Genomic DNA, 12,458 nt, shown 5'->3' on the forward strand with positions numbered 1-12,458 from the left:
GATGCTCCTGGTGTTAATTTTGGGGTCGTTTGGATGCCCCCAAGGTGATTTTTGGAGTGGCCAGGTGCCCCAGTGTTATTTGGGGTGGTTCAGGTGCCCTCAGGGTGAATTCTGGGGTATTTCAGATGATCCCAGTGTTAACTTTTGGGGCAGTTCAGGTGCCCTCAGGGTGATTTTTGGGTGGTTCAGATGCCCCCAGGGTGAATTTTGGCGTGCCCAGGTGCTCCAGTGTTAACTTTGAGGTGCCCTTGTGCCCCTGGGGTGAATTGGGGGGTGCCGGTGCCCTCAGGGTGAATTGTGGGGCAGTTCAGATGCTCCCAGCGTTAATGTCGGGGCGGTTCAGAAGCTCCGGGTGTTCATTTTGGGGTGCCCAGTGCCCTCAGGGTGAATTTAGAGGTGGTTCATGTGCTCCCAGCATTAATTTTGGGGTGTCTAGATGCCCCCAGGGTGAATTCTGGGGTATGTCAGATGCTCCCAGTGTTAATTTTGGGGCGGTTCAGGTTCCCTTGGGGTGAATTTTGGCATGCCCAGGTGCTCCAGTGTTAATTTTGGGGTGGTTCAGACGCTCCCAGTGTTAATTTGGGGGCACCCCAGACACTCGCAGTGTTAATTCTGAGGTGCCCGGTGCCCTCAGGGTGAATTTGGGGGCACCTCAGACACTCGCAGTGTTAATTTTGGGGCAGTTCAGACACTCGCAGCGTTAATGCCGGGGTGCCGGTGCCCCGGTCCGGGTTCGGGGGGTATTTCAGATGCTCCCAGTGTTAATTGTGGGGCACCTCAGGCACTGGCAGCGTTAATGCCGGGGTGCCGGTGCCCGCTCCGGGTTCGGGGTGCCGGAGCCTGCGCGCTGCCGCCGGAAGGTGCCGCCCGCCCGGCGGATGTTGCGGCGCGGCCGCGGCTGAGGGAGGGAGGGAGGCCGGGCCGGCGGAGCGGCAGCGGCGGGGCCGCGGTAGGAGCGGGACGGGCCCGGGGCCGCGGGGGGCTCGGGGGGCTCTGAGGGACGCGGGGCGGGCTCGGGCCGGGCCGGTAACGGCGGCGGGCGGCGCTCGGGCGGCCGCGATGTCGCGACAGTTGAGCGTGTCGTGAGGAGCCCGCCGGGCCCGCCCTGCGCTCAGGCATGTCGCGACAGGAGAAGGTGTCGTGAGGAGCCCCCGGCTGTGGTGTGTGAGGGGGGCGGGCAGAGCCGCGGGGCTGCGGGGAGCTGAGGGGGAAATGGCTGAAGGGACGCGGCCCAGCGTGTCTGAGGGGCAAAATGAATAACAGAATATTGTGCATACCTATTATAGATAAATATGATATCGCTGTTATTTCTCCGAGGCGGTGAAGACACCGCTAGCTCGAAGCAGGCAGGTTTCACGGGGCTGTGGGCAGGGCTTGCTAATCTAAATTAGAAATCGCAATTAAAGCTCACAGATAACCCCCCGGAGGTGGTGCAGCGTCTCTGTGGCGGGAGTGATTAAAATTAAACAGCAAAAACCCCTCAGGAGCGGTGTGTGGGAACAGCAGAGTATCCAGCCTGGAGTGCAGGGTGTGAGTGTCCCACTGAGGTCCTTTTCCCTGGATTTGGGTGCACAAATTTGGGCTCTTTGGCTTCCCTGGGCTTTGGGTCTGTGTTTTGCCAGCTCAGTCTGGGGTTTGGAGCAGGAACGTTGCTTCTGTGGGACATTGTCCTTTGGGAAGACACTGAAAAGCTCCAGGATTTGTTGCTATTGTGGGCAAATCTGTCAAATTTATTCCTCTTTGGATTGGTTTTTCTGACATCGTGGGGTTTTTTGACATGGTGTGGGTTGGAAGGGACCTTAATGCTCATCTTGTCCATGGGCAGGGACACCTTCCACTGTCCCAGGCTGCTCCAAGCTGGCCTTGGACACTTCCAGGGATCCAGGGGCAGCCACAGCTTCTCTGGGCAAACCAATCAAAGTATTTATAGATAAGATTTTACATATTTTTAAAAACGGACACTTTGAGCCATGTTGGCAACTGTAACCATTACAAACCGTGCACCAGTGAGGAATCCCTACCTGGAATATTTTTGGCTCCAGCTCATCCTGGCTTTTCCAAGCCCCACACTGTGTCAGGATCTCAGGGAAAGGTTCCACTGTTCCAAGAGGGTGCTGGCACAGGGAAGGGGCAGAGCCCTGAGGAGGGTTCGGGATGCGTGGGGTGGGATTGCCGGGGGTCTGCGCCGGCCCTGGCTGATCCCGCGGCGGGAATTGCTGTCCCTGTGCCCGCAGCAGTCCAGGATGGCCGATGAGAACGAGGAGCTGCCGGCGGACGAGGAGCTGCCGGCGCCGGCCGAGGAGGGCTTTGAGCAGCTGGAGAACGACAGCCCCGCCGAGCGCAGCGGGCACGTGGCCGTCACCGACGGGCGCTGCATGTACGTCTGGGGAGGATACAAGGTACAGCTGCCCAGGCTGGGAACTGTGTGCCATCCATCCATCCATGCATCCATCCATGCATCCATCCATCCATCCATGCATCCATCCATGCATCCATAGATCCATCCATCCATGCATCCATCCATGCATCCATAGATCCATCCATCCATGCATCCATCCATGCATCCATCCATCCATCATCCATCCATCCATACATCCATCATCCATTCATCCATCCATCATCCATACATCCATCATCCATTCATCCATCCATCATCCATCCATCCATCCATCCATGCATCCATCCATCCATCATCCATCCATCCATACATCCATCCATCCATCATCCATCCATCCATACATCCATCATCCATCCACCCATCCATCATCCATCCATCCATCCATCCATCCATCCATCCATCCATCCATCCATCATCCATCCATCCATCCATCCATCATCCATCCATCCATCCATCATCCATCCATCATCCATCCATCATCCATCCATCCATCCATCCATCCATACATCCATCATCCATCCATCCATCCATCATCCATCCATCCATCCATCATCCATCATCCATCCATCCATCCATCCATCCATCCATCCATCCATCCATCCATCCATCCATCCATCCATCATCCATCATCCATCCATCCATCCATCCATCATCCATCATCCATCCATCCATCCATCATCCATCCATCCATCATCCATCCATCCATCCATCCATCCATCCATCATCCATCCATCCATCATCCATCCATCCATCATCCATCATCCATCCATCCATCCATCCATCATCCATCCATCCATCCATCCATCATCCATCCATCCATCCATCCATCCATCATCCATCCATCCATCCATCCATCCATCCATCCATCCATCATCCATCCATCCATCCATCCATCCATCATCCATCCATCATCCATCCATCATCCATCCATCCATCATCCATCATCCATCCATCCATCATCCATCCATCCATCATCCATCCATCATCCATCCATCCATCCATCATCCATCCATCCATCCATCATCCATCCATCCATCCATCATCCATCATCCATCCATCCATCATCCATCCATCCATCCATCATCCATCCATCCATCATCCATCCATCCATCATCCATCCATCCATCCATCATCCATCCATCCATCCATCCATCCATCCATCCATCCATCCATCCATCCATCCATCATCCATCCATCCATCCATCCATCCATCCATCCATCCATCCATCCATCCAGGACTCTGGGGATTACTCCTCCCCCAGAGCCCAGCAGCTCCAGTGAGCACATTTGTAACTCGGCCCTCAGGGCTGTTTTGCAATGCTGGGATAAATCACAGGTGTGAAAGCTTGGCAGGTAACACGGATTTTTGGGGTGTCGTTTGCCTTTGGCAAAAGGTGATGGAGGGAGCGTTGTCTGATTGGAGCTGTGCACCCTGGGAGTGGTGATTTATTTGCACAACTGTATTTTTGGGGGGTAATTTGTAATTAGGTTTTGTAATTTGTAATTTTGGGTGGTAATAATTTTGTTGGGGTGGTGAGGATGCCAGGTTTGTTGTTGTCACACTGGCGGGTGCGTGTGCTGCAGCACCACAGAATCATTTCAGTGACAGAGTGAACTCAGTAAATAAACTCCTGTCAGGGAGGGGTGGGGAAGGGAAAAGGAGCTCTTGGCTCATTTCTGCTCCCTGGCTCAGGCTCTAAAACAAAAGTTTAACTTCATGTAGCCCTGTCTGGCTCTGCTGGGAGCTGATTGTCCCCAGCAGGTGCTAAATTGGGCTGATTGTGCAGGTGGGAGGCACAGGAGTGTGGGAAGCACAGCGCTGCTCCTGCTGGGATCTGTGCTGGGATCAGCTCCCAGAGGGGGTGCAGACATTCCCAGGAGTCTGAAATTCCTGTCTCAAACCCTTCTGTCCCTGCTTCTCCTTCTGCAGAATGCCCAGGTCCGGGGCTTTTATGACTTCTACCTGCCGAGGGATGAAATCTGGATCTACAACATGGAAACTGGAAGATGGTACAGTAAATCATTCATTTGGGGAAAAATCTGATAAATCCTTGAATTGGTGTGGAAAGGGACTGAGCAGGGAGAGAATTCCCTGATCTCTTTGTTCCCACCTATCAAACTGTTGCAAAAGTGGGTCAAATATTTCAGGTTTGGGGTTTTTCTTCCTGTGAAAGGATCCAGAATGTTTTTCCAGGATGAAGTAGGAGAGGCAGCTGGGGCAGGCAGCCTGGATGAGAGTGTGTGCCCACCAGTGTGAGGAATTTTGGGGTTCCTGGGACAGGACAGAGCAGCTGGAATTTGTGTTTGTGCCACTCCTGATGCCAGGGGTGGTCAGGGAATCCCTGCTGAGCTCTTGTCCTTGCCAGGAGTTGTTTTTCAAGGCGGATGCAGCCAAAGGAGCTGCTCGGTGCTGGCTGTGCAGGAGTTGGGATTCCAGGTGTGCTCCAGCCCTCCCTGGGGCAGGCCCAGCCTGGGGCACGGGCTGCAGGCTCCTCTCTGTGGTGATGGTGTTTACAAACAGGAAAAGTGCAGGAGCAGAGTGCAAAGCTGCAGTTTACACAGGGGAATCCTCCCTGCCTGAGGATTCTGAGCATTCCAAACTCCTGAGCTGGGCAGATGGGATTCCTCCCCCCTAAAAACCCGTGGATTAACTAAAGTGCCTCTTCCCCACCCCTCCATCACAACAGAGTCATTTTGTGAATTGTTACATCTGGAAAGGTGGGAAGAACAGGCTTGAATGTCCCCAGGGAACTGTGGGGGATCAAACCCTGCAGATGAGCCCACCCATCCCTGCTGGCTGGGAGCAGGGAAAGATCCCAGGCTGCTTTTGCAGGAAGAAGAGCAAGACTGAGGGAGATGTTCCCCCCTCCATGTCTGGCAGCTGTGCCGTGTGTGTGGACAGAGTGCTTTACCTCTTCGGGGGGCACCACGCCCGCGGCAACACCAACAAGGTCAGCACTGCCTCCATTATGGAATAATAAACAATAATGTAATAAAAGATCATCCTTTCCCATGGGGTTGTGCCCTGGAAGCTTCACAGCACTGCAGGAACACCCTGAGCTGGCACCACTTCTGCCCTTGTGCAATTCCCTCAGCAGTTGGATGGTGTCCCTGCCTCTGAGTTTGCTCATTTTAAAAGATGGGAGGTGCCAGAGTTGCCTGAATAATATCAGGAACTGATCTGGAACTGATCTGGGGTGGCTTGAAGTGGTTCTGGTCCCTGCAGTCTGTGGTAATCCCAGAATCCCAAAATCATTGAGGTTGGAAAAGTCCTCCAGGATCACTGACCCATCCCCACCCCTTCAACAGAATGAATTAATGATATTTTCTGATAGTGTGGCAATGTGGCTTCAATTAAATAGTTTTGGTCTATGTAAATATGTAGTTTATATATTTAAATATAAGATCATGAATTTCCTATGTAAATATAAACTAGAAGGAGTTGGAAGGAGTTTGTGCAGACAGTTTGAAACAAACCTCATTGTAAGGTTGATTTCTTCCCTTCCTGCCATGGCATTCTTTCATTTCAGTTTTGTGTGTAAGTGTAGCAGCTGGTTCTCTTCCTGTACAATTATATAAATGCAGAGAAGGGGTGGAACTGTAAAAATGCCACTTGGAAAACTTCTGAACCATTTTTTGGCTGTAAGACAATTGTGCTCTGTACACACCTTCACTGGATCCCACAGCAGCTTTTGGATGCTGAAGCTCAGTGCCCAGAACCCTGTTAGTGCTGGAAAAGGTGTTTGAGTCTGAAAAAGGTCAGGACTTTGTGATTTGTGAGTCCATCTTTTGTTGCAAATGTTTTCAGTGCTCTGCATTTCAGCTAGGAAGAGAACTTTTCATTTATTACTATTTTTATACCAACACATGTTGATTTAAAGTTGCCATTTTAATAGTGGACTCAAGTTTTAAGCTGATGAAGTGAGTTTAAAAAATCTCTTTCTTTTCCCAGTTCTACATGTTAAATGCCAGATCCACGGACAAAGTGCTGCAGTGGGTGAGAGTGGAGTGCCAGGGGGTGCCCCCCTCGTCCAAGGACAAGCTGGGGGTGTGGGTGCACAAGAACAGGTGAGACCCCAGAGAGGAGAGGCTCCTTCTTGGCTTCTCCCTCCTCCTCCTCCTCACCATGGGGCTGGCTGGGAATGTTCCCTGGAGAGGAGAAGGCTCCAGGGAGAGCTCAGAGCCCCTGGCAGGGCCTGAAGGGGCTCCAGGAGAGCTGCAGAGGGACTGGGGACAAGGGATGGAGGGACAGGAGCCAGGGAATGGCTCCCACTGCCAGAGGGCAGGGATGGGTGGGAGATTGGGAATTGGGAATTCCTGGCTGGGCTGGGATTGCCAGAGCAGCTGTGGCTGCCCCTGGATCCCTGGCAGTGCCCGAGGCCAGGCTGGGCACTGGGGCACCCTGGGACAGTGGGAGGTGTCCCTGCCATGGCAGGGGTGGCACTGGGTGGGATTTAGGGTCCCTTCACCCAAACCATTCTGGGATTTTGGAGTTTAACCCTTGTGCTGCCTTGGCCACTCCATTAGAGAGCTCCCACTCAGGAGATTTGCTGTGGGATTTGCTGCAGAGCCTCAGGAGATGTGGGAGCCCCTTGTGTGTCCCCCCAGCTGGGGGTGCTCCGTGGTTCTGTGGCATTGCCCTCAGTGCTGCTTTTCCAGCTCCTTGATGTGGGGAGTGAGCTGCTCATGAGCTCACTGATAGCATCAGGGCAGATGTGAATCTGTGCAGGCTGCAGCTGTGGGTGGGTAATGAGCTGCTGCAGGTTCTCTGGCACTCCATAATCCTGCAGGAATTTCTGGCAAAGCCCTGCCCGTTCCTAACACAGCCTGAAGCCCAGAGGTGAAACCTGGGGGTAATTCCCACTTCAGCTGCAGGAGAGCAGCGTGGCAGAGGCCACAGGGCAGTGCCCAGGCTGCACATCCTGAGATCTGCAGGTGGAGCAGAGCTTGGGAGCCCGGGCTGGGAACTGCTCCAGAGGGATCCAGTGTGCTGGGAGGGTCACTGGGGCAGCAGACAAAGGAGCTGCCCTGGTTTTCTGAGCACAGCATTTATATTTATAGTTATATTTACAATAACAAGATTTCTCACAGCTCTTGCTCCATATTTTCCTCTAGGCTGATATTTTTTGGAGGCTATGGCTATTTTCCCGAAGGGAAGCAACGTGGAACATTTGAATTTGATGAAACTTCTTTTTGGGTAAGTAACCCTGGATGCCATTTCTTCAATAATTTAATATTCAACTTCTAATTTATATAACATAACTTAATGTTCAACTTTTAATATTTCAGCACTGCTTGTAAAAACTTGTTGCTTCTTTATGTTTTTTTTTAAGAATTCAGGTCTTCCTAGAGGGTGGAACGACCACGTGCATGTTCTGGACCTTGAGACTTTCACTTGGAGCCAGCCCATAACCACGGTAATTATTAATGGTTTGCTGTCATTTAATTAAGTCACAGCTCAGTAATGGTATTTAGGAGTGTTCTTGGTATTTAGGAGTGTTCATTTGGACAGTGGATCTGTCTCAATGAATTTAAACCATTCATTTAGACAGATCCACTCTGCAAAAAGAGGAAATTTGCTTTTTCTTTAGATCTGTCTGCATCCATTTTTTCCTGTCTCGTGCTTTGGTTGCTGCTGCAGCTGCAGGGCAGTGGGGTTTGCTGTCACCCTCAGTGCCAGGGCATGCTGGGTTCCTGTCCCTGGGGGCTGAGCTGTGCTCAGGAGACAATTAAACCCTGCTAATTGCAAACACACACATGGGGAGTGTGCAGGAACAGGGAAATGGGCTGGGGTTGCCACAGGGTTGGAGGAAGTGAAATGTGAGACAAGGAGCTCCAGATTGCCAAAGAATTGCTCTGGTTGCTTCCTGCAGGTCTCAAGTGGTTCAGAAACTCAAGGAAAATGGAAATGGTGTTTAATGGGATCCCAGAGTGGTTTGGGTGGGAAGGGACCTTCAATCTCATCCAGTCCCAGCCCTGCCATGGCAGGGACACCTTCCTCTATCCCAGCTCGCTCCAGACTGTCCAACCTGGCCTTGGACACTTTCATTATTTATGAGTTGAAGGATTTATTATGTCACTGCCTCATTTACAGCCTGTCTTCTGTGGCTGAACCCTGTGCTAAAAGCAGAATTTATACACTTGAAGAGGGAAGAAATAAAACCCCATTTTTAATGAGTTCCCTGACCTTCCATCCGTCAGCAAACTGCACACAGGGTGATTTACTGGCTGTGCTTTTCACTGTGATCCTGCTGGCCGTGAGTGTGAGTTGGGCTGGGGCTCAGCTGTGCCCTGGTGCTGACCTGACCTGTGCTGTCCCTGTCCCTGTCCCTGTCCCCAGGGGAAGACGCCGTCGCCCCGCGCCGCCCACGCCTGCGCCACGCTGGGGAACAGGGGCTTCGTGTTCGGAGGCAGATACAGGGTAAGGGCAGCCCTGCTCCGTGTGCTGGGCCCAGAGGGAGCCGGGCTGGGGCTGAGCCAGCTCTGCTCTCTTGCAGGAGTCCAGGATGAACGACTTCTACTGCCTGAACCTGGACACGTGGGAGTGGAGCGAAATGTGGGTGCTCAACGTCATCTGCTTAAAATTCCCGTGTCTAAAGGAATTCACATTGTCCTTGGGTCGCTGCAGTGTCCTGCAGACAGCTGAGAAATAATCAGGGCAGGGGAGAGAGGGGTTTTGCTGGCCCTGATGTGGTTTGGGTGTTTTTCTTGCACTCCAGACTCACCCAAGGCATCTGCCCCGTGGGCCGGTCGTGGCATTCCTTGACGCCGATCTCCTCGGATCACCTCTTCCTCTTTGGAGGCTTCACCACCAACAAGCAGCCCCTGAGTAAGTCATTCCAGAGGGATTTGGTGGTGGAACAGCTCTGCACAGGAGCTGGAATGATTGCCTTGAATTCCTTCTAAATCCCTCCAACTCCTCATTCCACACAGCAGGAGCTGCTGAGGGTGTGGAGACACCACAACTTCAGCAATTGATCTGCTCTAAAAATGTGTCTAAAAGTGCAAATTGCAATTGGTGACAGCTTTACAATTCTCCCCCTTCACCCCCATAAATCTCTCTTACATTAAACACCTGTTGTTAAATGGGAGCCAGTGTTTTATAAGGTTTTTCCTAAAATATTTGATTTATCAAAGGACAGAAATGGGATGTGCTACACCAGAGTGTTTATATTTTGCAGCAGCTTCCAGAACTGACAGGATCCTGATTTTGTCTGGGATTTTGCTTGTTTTCAGGTGATGCCTGGATTTATTGTATCAGCAAGAACGAGTGGGTACAATTTGAGCACAACTACTCTGAAAAACCAAGGTATGGCAGCCAATTCCCTGGAAATGGGGACAGAAGGGGTGTGGAAGCACCTGGTGGGGGCTGCCAGAGAGGGGAGCCTGGCTCCTCCCCAGAGCTGGGCAGCGGTTGGGTGCTCCCAGAATTCCAGGGCAGGCAGCCTGTGAAACAGCAGGAAGCACAGAATTTGGGGTTTGATCTCAGGATTTGGGGTTTGGTTCTGGGATTTGGGGTTTGATCTCGAAATTTAGGGTTTGGTTCTGGGATTTCGGGTTTGATCTCAGGATTTGGGGTTTGGTTCTGGGATTTGGGGTTTGATCTCGGGATTTGGGGTTTGGTTCTGGGATTTGGGGTTTGATCTCAGGATTTGGGGTTTGGTTCTGGGATTTGGGGTTTGATCTCGGGATTTAGGGTTTGATCTGGCTGCAGAGGGCTCCGAGCTGTGAGTGCCAGCAGCAGAGATAACTGGAACCAGAGTCCTTGCTCTGCCACCACCCAGGCACGGGCTGGTGTCACCAAGGTCCTGCCAGAGGCTCATCCTGAGGAATCAGGAGTTGGTGACCTGCAGTTTGAAGCCCCTGGGATGCAGCAGTGTGGCGTGGGAAGCACAGGAGTCTTCCTCCCTCTGCTCGGGGCAGTGCCCTGAGCCAGGTGAAGCAGTTCAAGCTCTGCTGCTTCCTGGTTGTGTCCCTGTGGCCAGGCTGGGATGAGAAGGCTGTCCCCAGAGCTGGGTGTGGGTTGATGAGTGCTGCTCTCTGTTCCAGGCTGTGGCACACGGCCTGTGCCAGCGAGGAGGGCGAGGTGATCATCTTTGGGGGCTGTGCCAACAACCTGCTGGCCCATTCCAAAGCTGTGAGTTGCTTTTGAGCTTCCCCTTGCCGTGGGATGTGCAGTGCTGATCTCGTGGGGATCACAAAGGTGCACACACAAAGCCTGAGGGGGAAATGGGAAATGCCCAAAGTCCCTCAGGGCTGGGAGGCCTGAAGGTTTCCCCCAGTGTCCCTGCCCAGGGCAGGCTGCAATGGGATGAGCTCTAAGCTCCTTCCAACCCAGGGATTCCCTGGTTATGTTCCCTGTTCTGGCTCCTGCTGAGATCCCACAGAACCAATTCTCTGTCTCTGCCCCCCTCCAGGCTCACAGTAATGAAATCCTGGTGTTCTCCCTCCAGCCACGATCTCTTGTAAGGTAAGAGAGCAGGAGTTCAGCCTGGAACTGGCAGGGTGGGGACTGGCTGTGGCTGCCTCTGGATCCCTGGATGTGCCCAAGGCCAGGCTGGACAGGGTTTGGAGCACTCTGGGATGGTGAAAGGTGTCCCTGCCCTGCCCATACAAAAAGGGGGGAATGGGTTGGGATCTAAGGTCCTTCCAACCCAAACCATTTTGGGATTCTAAGACAGGTGGGGCAGGGTTACCATTTGACCTATTTGTGTTCCTAAAATACTGGAAACCATTTGTGCCTCTACCAAACACTGCCAGAGCAGCAGCCAGGGCTGAGCATGGAGCATTCCCTCCTTCAGCACCTGTGGCTCCAGCTCCCAGTACAGCCTGTCCCTGCTGCCAGAGCCTGTGCTGGGCTCCAGTGCAGCCTGTCCCTGCTGCCAGGGCCTGGGTTGTGCTGGGGCTCCAGTGCAGCCTGTCCCTGCTGCCAGAGCCTGTGCTGGGGCTGCAGTGCAGCCTGTCCCTGCCCTGTGCTGGGGCTCCAGTGCAGCCTGTCCCTGCTGCCAGGGCCTGGGTTGTGTTGGGGCTCCAGTGCAGCCTGTCCCTGTGTTGCAGGCTGTGTCTGGAGGCCGTGATCTGCTTCAAGGAGCTGTTGGCCAGCTCGTGGCACTGCCTGCCCAAGCACCTGCTGCACAGCGTCAACCAACGCTTCGGCAGCAACAACACCTCGGGCTCCTGAGCCCGGCACGCCCGTGCCCCACCCTCTGTGTGTAGGTAGTTGCTTCTCGCCCTCCCGTGCATGTGAATGGCCTAGAGAGAACCTATTTTTGTGTGAGATGTTCCAATAAATGTATTTGATGCCAGAGGAGATGAGCCTGAGCCTCGGCTGTGACCGGGTGTGGGGCTGTGCACCCCGAGAGCGGGGGGATGTCCTTGGGGGCAGAGCTGGGAATGCTCAGCACGGCTCTGGAGTGAGGCTGTGGGCGTGTTCACCCGCAGCTTCACGGGTGCTTAAGGTCAGAGAAGCAGGATGTGGAAGTCAGGAGCAGGATCAGGAAGTTGTCCCAGTGTCGGTCGATAAACTGTCGTAAACCTTGAGATGTTAAAGCACCACTACTTTCTGCTTGGCTGTAGTTTGGTTTTGTTTTGGTTTTTTTTTGGGTTTTTTTTTTTTTTTGAATTTTTATGTTGTGGAACTTGAGTTGTGAACCTTAGGTAGCAGATATTCTGCCCTGCGAGTGTAACTGGGAGTGTTTGTGCCTGTTCCCAGCCCTGTGGAGCTCCCCTGGATGTCCCCCTGGCTGCGGGGACATGGAGAGGGGACATGGGGGACAGGGCCAGGCTGTGCTGCTGTGGGGAAGGGGGGAATCAAGTTTTAAGCTGTCTTCAAAAACTAATTAAAAACGTTGACTTGTAGAACAATTCCTGTGCTGTAATTCCTGAGAGATCCCCGGGGTTTTTCCTTCCTCCCCTCCTCAGGGTTCTGGCACAGCTGGGCTGGGGGAAGCTGGGCCTGCACCTTCCTCTCTCCACAGCCAGGGAATGTCTGGGGGGAAACACAATTCCACCTTTCCCAAGGAAGCTTTCTCCCCTGGCATTGCCCTCCTGGAGGCGCCGG

General features: G+C 53.1%; 1 protein-coding gene across 1 annotated transcript; it reads left to right on the forward strand.

Annotated features, from left to right (window-relative positions):
* Nucleotides 1-2,234: 2,234 nt before the first annotated feature.
* LOC134419981 (kelch domain-containing protein 2-like) lies at nucleotides 2,235-12,262 on the forward strand. The gene is made up of 13 exons (XM_063159591.1): nucleotides 2,235-2,399; nucleotides 4,329-4,408; nucleotides 5,232-5,349; nucleotides 6,351-6,466; nucleotides 7,514-7,595; nucleotides 7,732-7,815; nucleotides 8,739-8,819; nucleotides 8,896-8,954; nucleotides 9,118-9,227; nucleotides 9,635-9,707; nucleotides 10,448-10,535; nucleotides 10,816-10,868; nucleotides 11,456-12,262. Exons 1-13 carry the CDS (start codon nucleotides 2,244-2,246, stop codon nucleotides 11,577-11,579), a joined length of 1,224 nt encoding a protein of 407 aa, XP_063015661.1. The 5' UTR covers nucleotides 2,235-2,243; the 3' UTR covers nucleotides 11,580-12,262.
* The last annotated feature ends 196 nt before the right edge of the window (nucleotides 12,263-12,458 follow it).

The sequence above is a fragment of the Melospiza melodia genome, chromosome 6, assembly GCF_035770615.1.
Source record: "Melospiza melodia melodia isolate bMelMel2 chromosome 6, bMelMel2.pri, whole genome shotgun sequence".
Classification (NCBI taxonomy): Eukaryota; Metazoa; Chordata; class Aves; order Passeriformes; family Passerellidae; genus Melospiza; species Melospiza melodia.

What these genes read in the sequence shown, in the direction of transcription:
- LOC134419981 (XM_063159591.1), top strand. Translation starts at nt 2,244, where the DNA reads ATGGCCGATGAGAACGAGGAGCTGCCGGCGGACGAGGAGCTGCCGGCG. An exon ending in CACCAACAAGCAGCCCCTGA is followed by an intron (nt 9,228 to 9,634) that starts GTAAGTCATTCC and finishes GCTTGTTTTCAG; the next exon opens with GTGATGCCTGGATTTATTGT. An exon ending in AACTACTCTGAAAAACCAAG is followed by an intron (nt 9,708 to 10,447) that starts GTATGGCAGCCA and finishes TCTCTGTTCCAG; the next exon opens with GCTGTGGCACACGGCCTGTG.